The 14,914-nt window shown below is 56.1% G+C and overlaps 1 protein-coding gene across 3 annotated transcripts in view; it reads left to right on the forward strand.

Moving 5' to 3' along the window:
* Positions 1-14,914, forward strand: part of EXOC3L1 (exocyst complex component 3 like 1) — a 60,964-nt gene that overhangs the window by 14,998 nt on the left and 31,052 nt on the right. For all 3 annotated transcript variants that reach the window (XM_073564242.1, XM_073564243.1, XM_073564240.1), the window contains 4 exons: positions 9,371-9,590; positions 9,700-10,405; positions 10,484-10,601; positions 10,750-10,875. In XM_073564242.1, the coding sequence (XP_073420343.1) occupies positions 9,371-9,590; positions 9,700-10,405; positions 10,484-10,601; positions 10,750-10,875 (1,170 nt within the window). The remainder of the gene's footprint in view (positions 1-9,370; positions 9,591-9,699; positions 10,406-10,483; positions 10,602-10,749; positions 10,876-14,914) is intronic.

The raw sequence follows: 14,914 nt of genomic DNA on the forward strand, positions 1-14,914 counted from the left end.
CTTTGAGGGTTCAGTGATGGTCAATGTGGCCGCTCTGTATTTCTTCAGCTGGAGCCATGATGCCATGACTTCTGTAATGTAGAGTCTGGACACAGGCAGATCCTCCTTATTATAGGTCACAACTTCTCATTCAGCCATTCTGTAAGCAGGAGGTTGTAGGATGCAGTGACAGGAGGCAGAGCAAGGGTTAACAGTTTTACTTAACTGAGGGATACTCCACGCAGGTAGGAAAACGGTTAAAAGGAGGGCAAAAACAGTTCAGATGCAAAAAAAAAGAAGATGGGCAGAGTCAATGAAAACGGGAAAAAATAGTAGTTCGTGTTAGATCAACTTAGACTGTCAGTCGTCTTCCAGGCCGTGGCAATTACGGAGCAGTTGATGACGCCAACAACGGCTGGCGTGGTGCTGGTACAAGAAGGTTCAGCTGGTAACGGTGGTCTGCCTTCAGGCGGCAGCTGTCTGTCTCCGTTACCTTCCGCTGAGCCTATAGTCCATATGCCGCAGTACTGTACAAGCCTAACGTAGCTCGGCAAATATACAATGGCAGAATTGGGGTGCAAGTGTCTGTCCCGTACCTGGTTCTCTTTTGCAGCACGTGCGCTGTACTCAGTCACAAAGCACATGGCACCTCGCTCTCCACCAGATAGCGGGCGCGCTGCACTTCCCTCTCTGCTGCGTGCTACCTGTTCCAGCCAAGACTGAAGAGCCAACAACAGCTGGTGCGATGTTTCTCCAACGAGGTCCTGCAGACCACGGTCCGACAACGAGAGCAGCAGCGAACAGTCCTGAATTCTGCCCTAGCTCTTAGGTGGAACGCTTAGCTGAACAGGACTCCCGACTCTTTCCTTATTTCTGCGGTGGGCTCTGGCAGTGTCCCAGTATCAGATCGGCCGCGTCTTATTGCGGCCCGGCTGCGCACCCCCCCCCCCCCCCCGGAGCCCACTGCACATGCACCTTGCCTCTGTCACCGCCGGCGGGAAACTGCACAACCCTGCATGCTCTTTTACTTAGAACCACGCCCCCAGCTTCCGGGTCAGAGCCCTGGTCCTGTCTTGCCTTCCCCAGGAACAAGGGACGCAGTCTCAAAAGTTCCAGACCCGAGTCCGCACAGGTACCCGCAGCCCGGTCTTCCTCCTTACACTCCTCTCCTTTAGCTCGCCATTCCATGGGTGTGAACTTTTCACGCTCCTTTATGTTCTTCGGAGGTCGGTCAGATACCCACAATTTTTGCATCCAGTTCTGCCTTGCACCACATTCTGCCAAAGGAAATTATTCTGTGCATACCGCAGTGGTGAAACACCAGCGTGATCACACTGAATACTATGAGGCTCTTCTTGAATTTGCTTGTTAGGACGTTAGGAGTACTCAGATCTTCAGGTTGAGTGATAGGTTGGATCGTAGAGGACGGGAGTACGTCGGAGTTCAATGGAGCAGCTATCTCTGGAGTTCAGGGCCTACGTACTTCCCTTGGACTGCCGGGCAGTGAACTATCTAACTCTGGGAACGAGGCAAGGGATTCTTCCTCATCACCATCGGGAACTGTGGGAGTGAGCATTTCAGGGACACTTGACACTTTCCCCTCTCCTTTGGGGTCTTGTGTAAAGCAAGGTCGCAATATACTTAGGTGGATTGCTCGGGTAGGCGTCCCTTCTTCCCCTCGTGGCTGACGAGGATGTGGACCTCAGTACTGTACAAGCCCAATGTGGCTCGGCAAATATACACTGGCAGAATCAGGGCGCAAGTGTCTGTCCCGTACCCTGTTCTCTTTTGCAGCATGTGCGCTGTGCTCCGTCACGAAGCACATGGCACCTCGCTCTCCACCAGCTACCGGGCGCACTGAACTCCTCTCTGTGCTGCACGCTGCCTGTTCACGCCGAGACTGAAATGCCGACAACAGCTGGTGCGATGTTTCTCCAACGAAGTCCTGCAGACCACGGTCCGACGAACAGTCCTGAACTCTGCCCTGGCTTAGTCTCGAGTGCGATGCTTAGCTGAACAGGACTCCCGGCTCTTTCCTTATATTTGCGGTGGGCTCCGGCGGCATCCCGGCATCGGATGGGCTGCTGTGTCATTGCGGCCCGGCGCTGCACCCCCCGGAGCCCACTGCACATGCATCTTGCCTCTGTCACTGCCGGCGGGAGACTGCTCGACACTGCGTGCGCTTTTACTTATAACCGTGCCCCCACGGTTGGGGGAGAAGGACCAGGACGCAGGGAGAGAGTTAGCTCCCTCTCCCTGACTGACTGTGTACAACCCTCTGCAAGCATCGGTGTTCGCTCCCCAGCACTGAGAGACTGTGTGACCGCGGAGACTGCCCCCCTGACGTTAATTCTCAGGGAGATTTCTGACCTCTCGGCGGGACCTTGGCCCGCAAATATTCAGGGCTGCACTGAACCAGCGAGAGACTCTGAATACATAGCTGCGGCTTTACCGCGGGAGCCACTCTGCACATCGTCTGTCTGCTCAAGAACAAACGCCCGGACACCTGACCGGCCACGAGAAGCATCCGGATACCTTGTCCACGCAAAGAGACAGCACCTCCAGTTCATTCAGGACCACTTGCACAATGTCACGCGATGCCACCATGGGATCCTCCAACCCCCTCCCTCCGGTCGTCAGAGACTGATAAGTGGAACCCATCGATAATTGTTATAAAAAAAATATAAATCGGCAGCAGCCGCCCCTGCCCCTTACTGTATTCATGGTGCCCCACTGCGGCTCCGCCAAAAGAGCCCAAGTATACTCTAGTTGTGTGCGTTCTGCAACTTGTGCTCCCTGCAGAGCTGTTGGTTTACACTTTTGTTACCCATCAACAGCCCTTGAACACTTGCTCTGCCTCCTGCTCCTCACTGCATCCCGCTGCCAGTAACCTACACAGCATGCCCAGATGGCCCTCCATACTGCAGAGCGGCAGCGGCTCATCCACATACTGTCATTCCATACTGCAGAGCGGCAGCAGCTCATCCACATACTGTCATTCCATGCTGCAGAGCGGCAGCGGCTCATCCACATACTGTCATTCCATGCTGCAGAGCGGCAGCGGCTCATCCACATACTGTCATTCCATACTGCAGAGCGGCAGCGGCTCATCCACATACTGTCATTCCATACTGCAGAGCGGCAGTGGCTCATGCACATACTGTCATTCCATACTGCAGAGCGGCAGCGGCTCATCCACATACTGTCATTCCATACCGCAGAACGGCAGCGGCTCATCCACATACTGTCATTCCATACTGCAGAGCGGCAGCGGCTCATCCACATACTGTCATTCCATACCGCAGAGCGGCAGCGGCTCATCCACATACTGTCATTCCATACTGCAGAGCGGCAGTGGCTCATGCACATACTGTCATTCCATACTGCAGAGCGGCAGCGGCTCATCCACATACTGTCATTCCATACTGCAGAGCGGCAGCGGCTCATCCACATACTGTCATTCCATACTGCAGAGCGGCAGCGGCTCATCCACATACTGTCATTCCATACTGCAGAGCGGCAGCGGCTCATCCACATACTGTCATTCCATACCGCAGAGCGGCAGTGGCTCATCCACATACTGTCATTCATGCACATACTGTCATTCCATACTGCAGAGCGGCAGCGGCTCATGCACATACTGTCATTCCATACTGCAGAGCGGCAGCGGCTCATCCACATACTGTCATTCCATACTGCAGAGCGGCAGCGGCTCATCCACATACTGTCATTCCATACTGCAGAGCGGCAGCGGCTTATGCACATACTGTCATTCCATACTGCAGAGCGGCAGCGGCTCATCCACATACTGTCATTCCATACTGCAGAGCGGCAGCGGCTCATGCACATACTGTCATTCCATACTGCAGAGCGGCAGCGGCTCATGCACATACTGTCATTCCATACTACAGAGCGGCAGCGGCTCATCCACATACTGTCATTCCATACTGCAGAGCGGCAGCGGCTCATCCACACACTGTCATTCCATACTGCAGAGCGGCAGCGGCTCATCCACATACTGTCATGCCATACCGCAGAGCGGCAGCGGCTCATCCACATACTGTCATTCCATACCGCAGAGCGGCAGCGGCTCATCCACATACTGTCATTCCATACCGCAGAGCGGCAGCGGCTCATCCACATACTGTCATTCCATACCGCAGAGCGGCAGCGGCTCATCCACATACTGTCATTCCATACCGCAGAGCGGCAGCGGCTCATCCACATACTGTCATTCCATACCGCAGAGCGGCAGCGGCTCATCCACATACTGTCATTCCATACCGCAGAGCGGCAGCGGCTCATCCACATACTGTCATTCCATACCGCAGAGCGGCAGCGGCTCATCCACATACTGTCATTCCATACCGCAGAGCGGCAGCGGCTCATGCACATACTGTCATGCCATACCGCAGAGCGGCAGCGGCTCATGCACATACTGTCATGCCATACCGCAGAGCGGCAGCGGCTCATGCACATACTGTCATGCCATACCGCAGAGCGGCAGCGGCTCATGCACATACTGTCATGCCATACCGCAGAGCGGCAGCGGCTCATGCACATACTGTCATGCCATACCGCAGAGCGGCAGCGGCTCATGCACATACTGTCATGCCATACCGCAGAGCGGCAGTGGCTCATCCACATACTGTCATGCCATACCGCAGAGCGGCAGTGGCTCATCCACATACTATCATTACATACTGCTCCGTACACCTCGTACACGTGCGGCTCTGCTCCGTACACCTCGTACACGTGCGGCTCTGCTCCGTACACCTCGTACACGTGCGGCTCTGCTCCGTACACCTCGTACACGTGCGGCTCTGCTCCGTACACCTCGTACACGTGCGGCTCTGCTCCGTACACCTCGTACATGTGCGGCTCTGCTCCGTACACCTCGTACATGTGCGGCTCCGCTCCGTACACCTCGTACACGTGCGGCTCTGCTCCGTACACCTCGTACACGTGCGGCTCTGCTCCGTACACCTCGTACACGTGCGGCTCTGCTCCGTACACCTCGTACACGTGCGGCTCTGCTCCGTACACCTCGTACACGTGCGGCTCTGCTCCGTACACCTCGTACACGTGCGGCTCTGCTCCGTACACCTCGTACACGTGCGGCTCTGCTCCGTACACCTCGTACACGTGCGGCTCTGCTCCGTACACCTCGTACACGTGCGGCTCTGCTCCGTACACCTCGTACACGTGCGGCTCTGCTCCGTACACCTCGTACACGTGCGGCTCTGCTCCGTACACCTCGTACACGTGCGGCTCTGCTCCGTACACCTCGTACACGTGCGGCTCTGCTCCGTACACCTCGTACACGTGCGGCTCTGCTCCGTACACCTCGTACACGTGCGGCTCTGCTCCGTACACCTCGTACACGTGCGGCTCTGCTCCGTACACCTCGTACACGTGCGGCTCTGCTCCGTACACCTCGTACACGTGCGGCTCTGCTCCGTACACCTCGTACACGTGCGGCTCTGCTCCGTACACCTCGTACACGTGCGGCTCTGCTCCGTACACCTCGTACACGTGCGGCTCTGCTCCGTACACCTCGTACACGTGCGGCTCTGCTCCGTACACCTCGTACACGTGCGGCTCCGCTCCGTACACCTCGTACACGTGCGGCTCCGCTCCGTACACCTCGTACACGTGCGGCTCCGCTCCGTACACCTCGTACACGTGCGGCTCCGCTCCGTACACCTCGTACACGTGCGGCTCCGCTCCGTACACCTCGTACACGTGCGGCTCCGCTCCGTACACCTCGTACACGTGCGGCTCCGCTCCGTACACCTCGTACACGTGCGGCTCCGCTCCGTACACCTCGTACACGTGCGGCTCCGCTCCGTACACCTCGTACACGTGCGGCTCCGCTCCGTACACCTCGTACACGTGCGGCTCCGCTCCGTACACCTCGTACACGTGCGGCTCCGCTCCGTACACCTCGTACACGTGCGGCTCTGCTCCGTACACCTCGTACACGTGCGGCTCTGCTCCGTACACCTCGTACACGTGCGGCTCTGCTCCGTACACATGTGACTCTGCTCTGTACACCTTGTACATGCGACTCTGCTCCGTACACCTCGTACACGTGCGGCTCTGCTCCGTACACCTCGTACACGTGCGGCTCTGCTCCGTACACCTCGTACACGTGCGGCTCTGCTCCGTACACCTCGTACACGTGCGGCTCTGCTCCGTACACCTCGTACACGTGCGGCTCTGCTCCGTACACCTCGTACACGTGCGGCTCTGCTCCGTACACCTCGTACACGTGCGGCTCTGCTCCGTACACCTCGTACACGTGCGGCTCTGCTCCGTACACCTCGTACACGTGCGGCTCTGTTCCGTACACCTCGTACACGTGCGGCTCTGTTCCGTACACCTCGTACACGTGCGGCTCTGCTCCGTACACCTCGTACACGTGCGGCTCTGTTCCGTACACCTCGTACACGTGCGGCTCTGCTCCGTACACATGTGACTCTGCTCTGTACACCTTGTACATGCGCGGCTCTGCTCCGTACACCTCGTACACGTGTGGCTCTGCTCCGTACACCTCGTACACACGTGGCTCTGCTCCGTACACCTCGTACACGTGCGACTATGCTCCGTACACCTCACATACACGACTCCGCTCCGTACACCTTGTACACACGGCTCCGCTCCGTACACGTGCGACTCTGCTCCGTACACCTCGTACGCGTGCGGCTCTGCTCCGTACACCTCGTACGCGTGCGGCTCTGCTCCGTACACCTCGTACGCGTGCGGCTCTGCTCCGTACACCTCGTACGCGTGCGGCTCCGCTCCGCACACCTCGTACGCGTGCGGCTCCGCTCCGCACACCTCGTACGCGTGCGGCTCCGCTCGGCACACCTCGTACGCGCGCGGCTCCGCTCGGCACACCTCGTACACGCTCGGCTCGGCACACCTCGTACACGCGTGCGCGCGTGGCTCGGCACACCTCACCTCGTACACGCGCGTGGCTCGGCACACCTCACCTCGTACACGCGCGTGGCTCGGCACACCTCACCTCGTACACGCGCGTGGCTCGGCACACCTCACCTCGTACACGCGCGTGGCTCGGCACACCTCACCTCGTACACGCGCGTGGCTCGGCACACCTCACCTCGTACACGCGCGTGGCTCGGCACACCTCACCTCGTACACGCGCGCACACCTCGGCTCGGCACACCTCGTACACACACGCGCGCGGCTCGGCTCGGCACACCTCGTACACACACACACACACACACACACGCGCGGCTCGGCTCGGCACACCTCGTACACGCACGCGCGCGCGCTCGGCACACCTCGTACACGCGCGCTCGGCTCGGCACACCTCGTACACACGCGCGGCTCGGCACACCTTGGCTTGGCACACCTCGTACGCGCGCGCGCGCGTCTCGGCACACCTCGTACACTCGCGCGGCTCGGCTCGGCACACCTCGTACACTCGCGCGGCTCGGCTCGGCACACCTCGTACACTCGCGCGGCTCGGCTCGGCACACCTCGTACACTCGCGCGGCTCGGCTCGGCACACCTCGTACACTCGCGCGGCTCGGGTATAGTCTGGATATATGAGCGGCGTGAGTGTAGTCTGGGTACGTGCGCTGCGTGGGTATAGTCTGGATATATGAGCGGCGTGAGTGTAGTCTGGGTACGTGCGCGGCGTGGGTATAGTCTGGATATATGAGCGGCGTGAGTGTAGTCTGGGTACGTGCGCGGCGTGGGTATAGTCTGGATATATGAGCGGCGTGAGTGTAGTCTGGGTACGTGCGCGGCGTGGGTATAGTCTGGATATATGAGCGGCGTGAGTGTAGTCTGGGTACGTGCGCGGTGTGAGTGTAGTCTGGGTACGTGCGCGGCGTGGGTATAGTCTGGATATATGAGCGGCGTGAGTGTAGTCTGGGTACGTGCGCGGCGTGGGTATAGTCTGGATATATGAGCGGCGTGAGTGTAGTCTGGGTACGTGCGCGGCGTGGGTATAGTCTGGATATATGAGCGGCGTGAGTGTAGTCTGGGTACGTGCGCGGCGTGGGTATAGTCTGGATATATGAGCGGCGTGAGTGTAGTCTGGGTACGTGCGCGGCGTGGGTATAGTCTGGATATATGAGCGGCGTGAGTGTAGTCTGGGTACGTGCGCGGCGTGGGTATAGTCTGGATATATGAGCGGCGTGAGTGTAGTCTGGGTACGTGCGCGGCGTGGGTATAGTCTGGATATATGAGCGGCGTGAGTATAGTCTGGATATATGAGCGGCGTGAGTGTAGTCTGGGTACGTGCGCGGCGTGCGTATAGTCTGGATATATGAGCGGCGTGAGTGTAGTCTGGGTACGTGCGCGGCGTGCGTATAATCTGGATATATGAGCGGCGTGAGTGTAGTCTGGGTACGTGCGCGGCGTGCGTATAATCTGGATATATGAGCGGCGTGAGTGTAGTCTGGGTACGTGCGCGGCGTGGGTATAATCTGGATATATGAGCGGCGTGAGTGTAGTCTGGGTACGTGCGCGGCGTGGGTATAGTCTGGATATATGAGCGGCGTGAGTGTAGTCTGGGTACGTGCGCGGCGTGCGTATAGTCTGGATATATGAGCGGCGTGAGTGTAGTCTGGGTACGTGCGCGGCGTGGGTATAGTCTGGATATATGAGCGGCGTGAGTGTAGTCTGGGTACGTGCGCGGCGTGCGTATAGTCTGGATATATGAGCGGCGTGAGTGTAGTCTGGGTACGTGCGCGGCGTGGGTATAGTCTGGATATATGAGCGGCGTGGGTATAGTCTGGATATATGAGCGGCGTGAGTGTAGTCTGGGTACGTGCGCGGTTTGGGTATAGTCTGGCTATATGAGCGGCGTGAGTGTAGTCTGGGTACGTGTGCGGTTTGGGTATAGTCTGGATATATGAGCGGCGTGAGTGTAGTCTGGGTACGTGCGCGGTGTGGGTATAGTCTGGATATATGAGCGGCGTGAGTGTAGACGGTACGTGCGCGGTGTGGGTATAGTCTGGATATATGAGCGGCGTGAGTGTAGACTGGGTACGTGCGCGGTGTGGGTATAGTCTGGATATATGAGCGGCGTGAGTGTAGTCTGGGTACGTGCGCGGTGTGCGTATAGTCTGGATATATGAGCGGCGTGAGTGTAGTCTGGGTACGTGCGCGGTGTGGGTATAATCTGGATATATGAGCGGCGTGAGTGTAGTCTGGGTACGTGCGCGGTGTGGGTATAATCTGGATATATGAGCGGTGTGAGTGTAGTCTGGGTACGTGCGCGGTGTGCGTATAATGCGCATATGCAGCACAGTAGCCGGATAATATCTGCCCACTGCATACATCGGCCTTTTGAGCCACCTTGCTCCCCTGCCCAGCAGTAATACGTCTTCTCTCTCTCATGTGCTTCTAGTCTGCGCTGCAGTCATACCTAGAAGGTGTGAGCCATGGCTTGGCTCAGCTGCACGTTGCCCTCTCGGACGTCCGTCATGTTCAGCAGGCCATAAGTGAGGTGAGGGACATCTGGCGGGAGAGTGATTGCCCCCTCACCAAGATACAACCCATCCGCCAGCTAGTGATGGAGCATGTCCAGCTGTCGGTGGTGATACAGAGTCTGCCGTACATCCATGCCGGTAAGAGCAGCACTCTGTCAGGTCGATGGGTTTGGGGAGATGATTGAGGTTGGCAATACACCTTCTGCTAATGTTAAGTCTTTGTGTTCTTCTGATTGTGTCCATCTAGTGCCAACATTGATTGCTCAGTCTCGAGATCTGATTGAGAAGCAACATCTTCTGGAGGCTCACGTCATCCTCCGGGACCTGGAGAGCCTCAGGGATGGCATCCTGTACAGGTTACAGAAGGCTGGGGCTTTGCCAGATGCCACTGATGTCCACATCGATGCTGAAGGAGCAGATTTAGTGCAGCAATTTTTTGCAGGGGTGCAGGGTGTGAGTGAGGAGCTGGGCGCCATGCTGTCCTCTCTGGCCAAATCTGCATTAGGAGTTGCCCGCTCAGACCCTTCTCTTCTAGTTTCTGCTATCCGTATTATTGAAAGAGAAGAATTCCTGGATGCCCAAGAGACAAGAGGTCCCATGCAGCAGCTCTGGAGGCCCCCGGGGCGCCCTAAACACTGGAGAGCACTCTTCTTAAAAGCTTTGGAGAAAGGTGTTTGTGAGCGAGTAATGGCACCAGAGCCGCTGTGCGAGAATCTCAGCGCAGCTGACCTGGCCAAGCGTCTAAAGGCTCTGCAGAATGGAGTGGTGGAGGAGCTGCAGAGTGTGGTCTCTGTCCTGGTTCCGTGTGTCCCACCGCACTATGACCTCGCCCGTGGTGTAGCCTTCATGTGCCACCATGGCATTGCTCGTTATCTCCGAGAGATCCTCAGCCATGACCTTGCTCACCCGGCCCTGTATCATGTACTCCATTGGGTGACAACAGTGTACCCCAGGTACAGCCTGACCGTCAGAAGATGGCCTTTCTTATGTAGTGCACTTTCTGCCGCTAACCTCTTCACTCACAATTTCAGTGCAGACATGATGGGACACCCCAACTTCTCCTCAGAGATTGATGTTTCAGAGCTCGGACCCCCCATTCCACCGGAAATGTTGGAGGAGCAGCTAATTCGTTACACGCGGTGTATTCGGGTGAGGCATTATATGTTCTTTTAGTGTGGCGTCTACTGTACAGCCCCAACGCGAATATAAGATGTCCTGAAAGCCATGTCTGCTCCCAGCATGTCCACCTGTGCTGCATGCCCATGTTCTCACCTGTCCATGTCCTCCCATATTTCAGGCCTGCCTCAGTCAGTGGATACACAAAGCATTGGAAGTGGAGGCTTCTGACTGGATGAGGGAGCAGGAGCCTGACAAGGACCAGGACGGCTTCTATCTGTCCGGCTTCCAGCACGTCGTAATGCAGGTGAGAATGGAGGCATCAGACTCTCCAGGAGACGTCCAGGTCAGGCCTGGAGAGAGGGAGCAAATCCCTGTAGTAGCGGAGGAATGGTAATGGTGCAACGTATTCTGGTAAAGGTGAAGGCGCCCCACTGCGACATGGCGCCCCCAAGCAGGCCGGACACACTCTTGTGGTTATGTCACTGTGATACGGTCAGGTAGCCTGTCCACTGGGTACACCTTGTATCATTACTATTCCTTTACTGCAGGGGACAGACTCATTTACTTTTTATTTTAAGTTCTCTCTGTTAAATGGCCACAGTGTGAATGTGCTCCTATGCGCTGCTCCGGGACCTACGTGCGCTGGACCAGCTTTGTTATAGAAAATGATTGGACTAATATTTAATACCATATACCCCCCTCCCCGCGTCCTGTGCAAATACCCGTTATACCACCGCCTCCTGTACACATACCCCCCGTTATATCCCCCGCCTCCTGTTCACATACCTCAGCTGTACCCCCCACCTCCTGTACACATACCCCAGTTGTACCCCCCGCCTCCTGTACACATACCCCAGTTGTACCCCCCGCCTCCTGTACACATACCCCAGTTGTACCCCCGCCTCCTGTACACATACCCCAGTTGTACCCCCACCTCTTGTACACATACTCCGTTGTACCCCCAGCCTCCTGTACACATACCACCGCCTCCTGTACACATACCCCAGTTGTACCCCCCACCCCTTGTACACATACTCCATTGTACCCTCACCTCCTGTACACATACTCCCGTTATAGCCCCCGCCTCCTGTACACATACTCCGTTGTACCCCTAGCCTCCTGTACACATATCATCGCCTCTTGTACACATACCCCAGTTGTAACCTCACCTCCTGTACATATACCCCCGTTATACCCCCCACCTCCTGTACACATACCCCAGTTGTACCCCCAGCCTCCTGTACACATACCATCGCCTCTTGTACACATACCCCAGTTGTAACCTCACCTCCTGTACATATACCCCCGTTATACCCCCCACCTCCTGTACATATTATTATTATTATTATTATTATTTATTGTTAGAGCGCCATTTATTCCATGGCGCTTTACATGTGAGGAGGGGTATACATAAAAACAAGTACAATAATCTTAAACAATACAAGTCATAACTGGTACAGGAGGAGAGGGGACCCTGCCCGCGAGGGCTCACAATCTTCAAGGGATGGGTGATAATACAGTAGGCGAGGGTAGAGCTGGTCGTGCAGCGGTTTGGTCGATCGGTGGTTACTGCAGGTTATAGGCTTGTCGGAAGAGGTGGGTCTTCAGGCTCTTTTTGAAGGTTTCGATGGTAGGTGAGAGTCTGATATGTTGTGGTAGAGAGTTCCAGAGTAGAGGGGATGCGCGGAAGAAATCTTGTATGCGATTGTGGGAAGAGGAGATAAGAGGGGAGTAGAGAAGGAGATCTTGTGAGGATCGGAGGTTGCGTGCAGGAAAGTACCGGGAGACGAGGTCACAGATGTATGGAGGAGACAAGTTGTGGATGGCTTTGTATGTCATGGTTAGGGTTTTGTAATGGAGTCTCTGGGCAATTGGGAGCCAGTGAAGGGATTGACAGAGGGGAGAAGCTGGGGAATAGCGGGGGGGGACAGGTGGATTAGTCGGGCAGCAGAGTTTAGAATAGATTGGAGGGGTACGAGAGTGTTTGAGGGGAGGCCACAGAGCATGAGGTTGCAGTAGTCAAGGCGAGAGATGATGAGGGCATGGACTAGGGTTTTTGCAGATTCTTGGGTGAGGAATGAACGGATGCGTGAAATATTTTTGAGTTGAAGTCTGCAGGAAGTGGAAAGGGTTTGGATATGTGGTTTGAAGGAGAGATCAGTGTCAAGGATTACTCCGAGGCAGCGAGCTTGTGGGACTGGGGAGAGTGGGCAGTCATTTACTGTAATTGATAGGTTCGTAGGGGGGGTCACGTGAGATGGGGGAAAGATGATGAATTCTTTTTTGTCCATGTTGAGTTTCAGATATCTAGTGGAGAAGAAGGATGAAATAGTGGACAGACATTGAGGGATTCTGGTTAGTAGGGAGGTGATATCTGGTCCAGAGATGTAGATCTGTGTGTCATCAGCATAAAGATGATACTGAAAGCCATGAGATTCTATGAGCTGTCCCAGGCCAAAGGTGTAAACAGAGAACAGCAGGGGCCCAAGGACTGAACCTTGTGGGACTCCGACAGATAGGGGGCGAGGTGAGGAGGTGGTGTGTGAGTGGGAGACGCTGAATGTCCGGTCTGTTAGGTATGATGAGATCCAGGAGAGGGCCAAGTCTGTGATGCCGAGGGATGAGAGGGTCTGTAATAATAGGGAATGGTCCACTGTGTCAAAGGCAGCCGACAGGTCCAGGAGGAGGAGGACAGAGTAGTGTCGCTTGCTCTTGGCAGTTAAGAGGTCATTGGTGACCTTAGTAAGGGCAGTTTCAGTGGAGTGGTGTGACCGGAAGCCAGATTGTAAGCGGTCGAAGAGGGAGCAAGAAGAGAGATGGGAGGACAGTTCAAGGTAGACGTGTTGTCCTGTACATATACCCCCGTTATACCCCCCACCTCTTGTACACATACCCCAGTTGTACCCCCAGCCTCCTGTACACAAACCACCGCCTCTTGTACACATACCCCAGTTGTACCCCCACCTCCTGTACATATACCCCCGTTATACCCCCCACCTCTTGTACATATACCCCAGTTGTACCCCCAGCCTCCTGTACACAAACCACCACCTCTTGTACACATACTCCGTTGTACCCCTGCCTCCTGTACACATACCCCAGTTGTACCCCCACCTCCTGTACACATACTCCGTTGTATCCCCCGCCTCTTGTACACATACTCCGTTGTACCCCCAGCCTCCTGTACACATACCCCAGTTGTACCCCCAGCCTCCTGTACATATACCCCCGTTATACCCCCCGCCTCCTGTACACATACTCCGTTGTACCCACAGCCTCCTGTACACATACCCCAGTTGTACCCCCAGCCTCCTGTACATATACCCCCGTTATACCCCCCACCTCCTGTACATATACCCCCGTTATACCCCCCACCTCTTGTACACATACCCGTTGTACCCCCAGCGTCCTGTACACAAACCGCCTCTTGTACATACTCCGTTGTACCCCCCAACCTTGTGTACACATACCCCAGTTGTACCCCCGCCTCTTGTACACATACCCCAGTTGTACCCCCGCCTCTTGCACACATACCCCAGTTGTACCCCCGCCTCTTGCACACATACCCCAGTTGTACCCCCACCTCCTGTACATATACTCCGTTGTACCCCCAGCCTCCTGTACAAATACCCCAGTTGTACCCCCAGCTTCCTGTACACATACTCCATTGTACCCCCAGCCTCCTGTACACATACCCCAGTTGTACCCCCACCTTCTGTACATATACCCCCCATTAAACCCCCACCTCTTGTACACATACCCCAGTTGTACCCCCACCTCCTCTACATATACCCCCCACCTCCTGTACACATACTCCGTTGTACCCCCAGCCTCCTGTACACATACCCCAGTTGTACCACCTCCTGTACACATACCACCGCCTCTTGTACACACACCCCTGTTGTACCCCCACCTCCTGTACATATACCCCCGTTATACCCCCACCTCCTGTACACATACCCCAGTTGTACCCCCAGCCTCCTGTACATATACCCCAGTTGTACCCCCCACCTCCTGTACTCATACCCCAGTTGTACCCCCAGCCTCCTGTACACACACCCCAGTTGTACCCCCACCTCCTGTACATATACCCCCGTTATACCCCCACCTCCTGTACACATACTCCGTTGTACCCCCCGCCTCCTGTACACATACCCCAGTTGTACCCCCAGCCTCCTGTACACATACCCCAGTTGTACCCCCCACCTCCTGTACACACACCCCAGTTGTACCCCCAGCCTCCTGTACACATATCCCAGTTGTACCCCGAGCCTCCTGTACTCATACAGGACCTGAAATACAGGACATCAATCTGCTTTGACGTGCACAGGGACCTCAGGGTG

Source organism: Dendrobates tinctorius, unplaced genomic scaffold (assembly GCF_039654945.1).
Source record: "Dendrobates tinctorius isolate UK_male_01 unplaced genomic scaffold, ASM3965494v1 ptg000440l, whole genome shotgun sequence".
In the NCBI taxonomy this organism is placed as follows: Eukaryota; Metazoa; Chordata; class Amphibia; order Anura; family Dendrobatidae; genus Dendrobates; species Dendrobates tinctorius.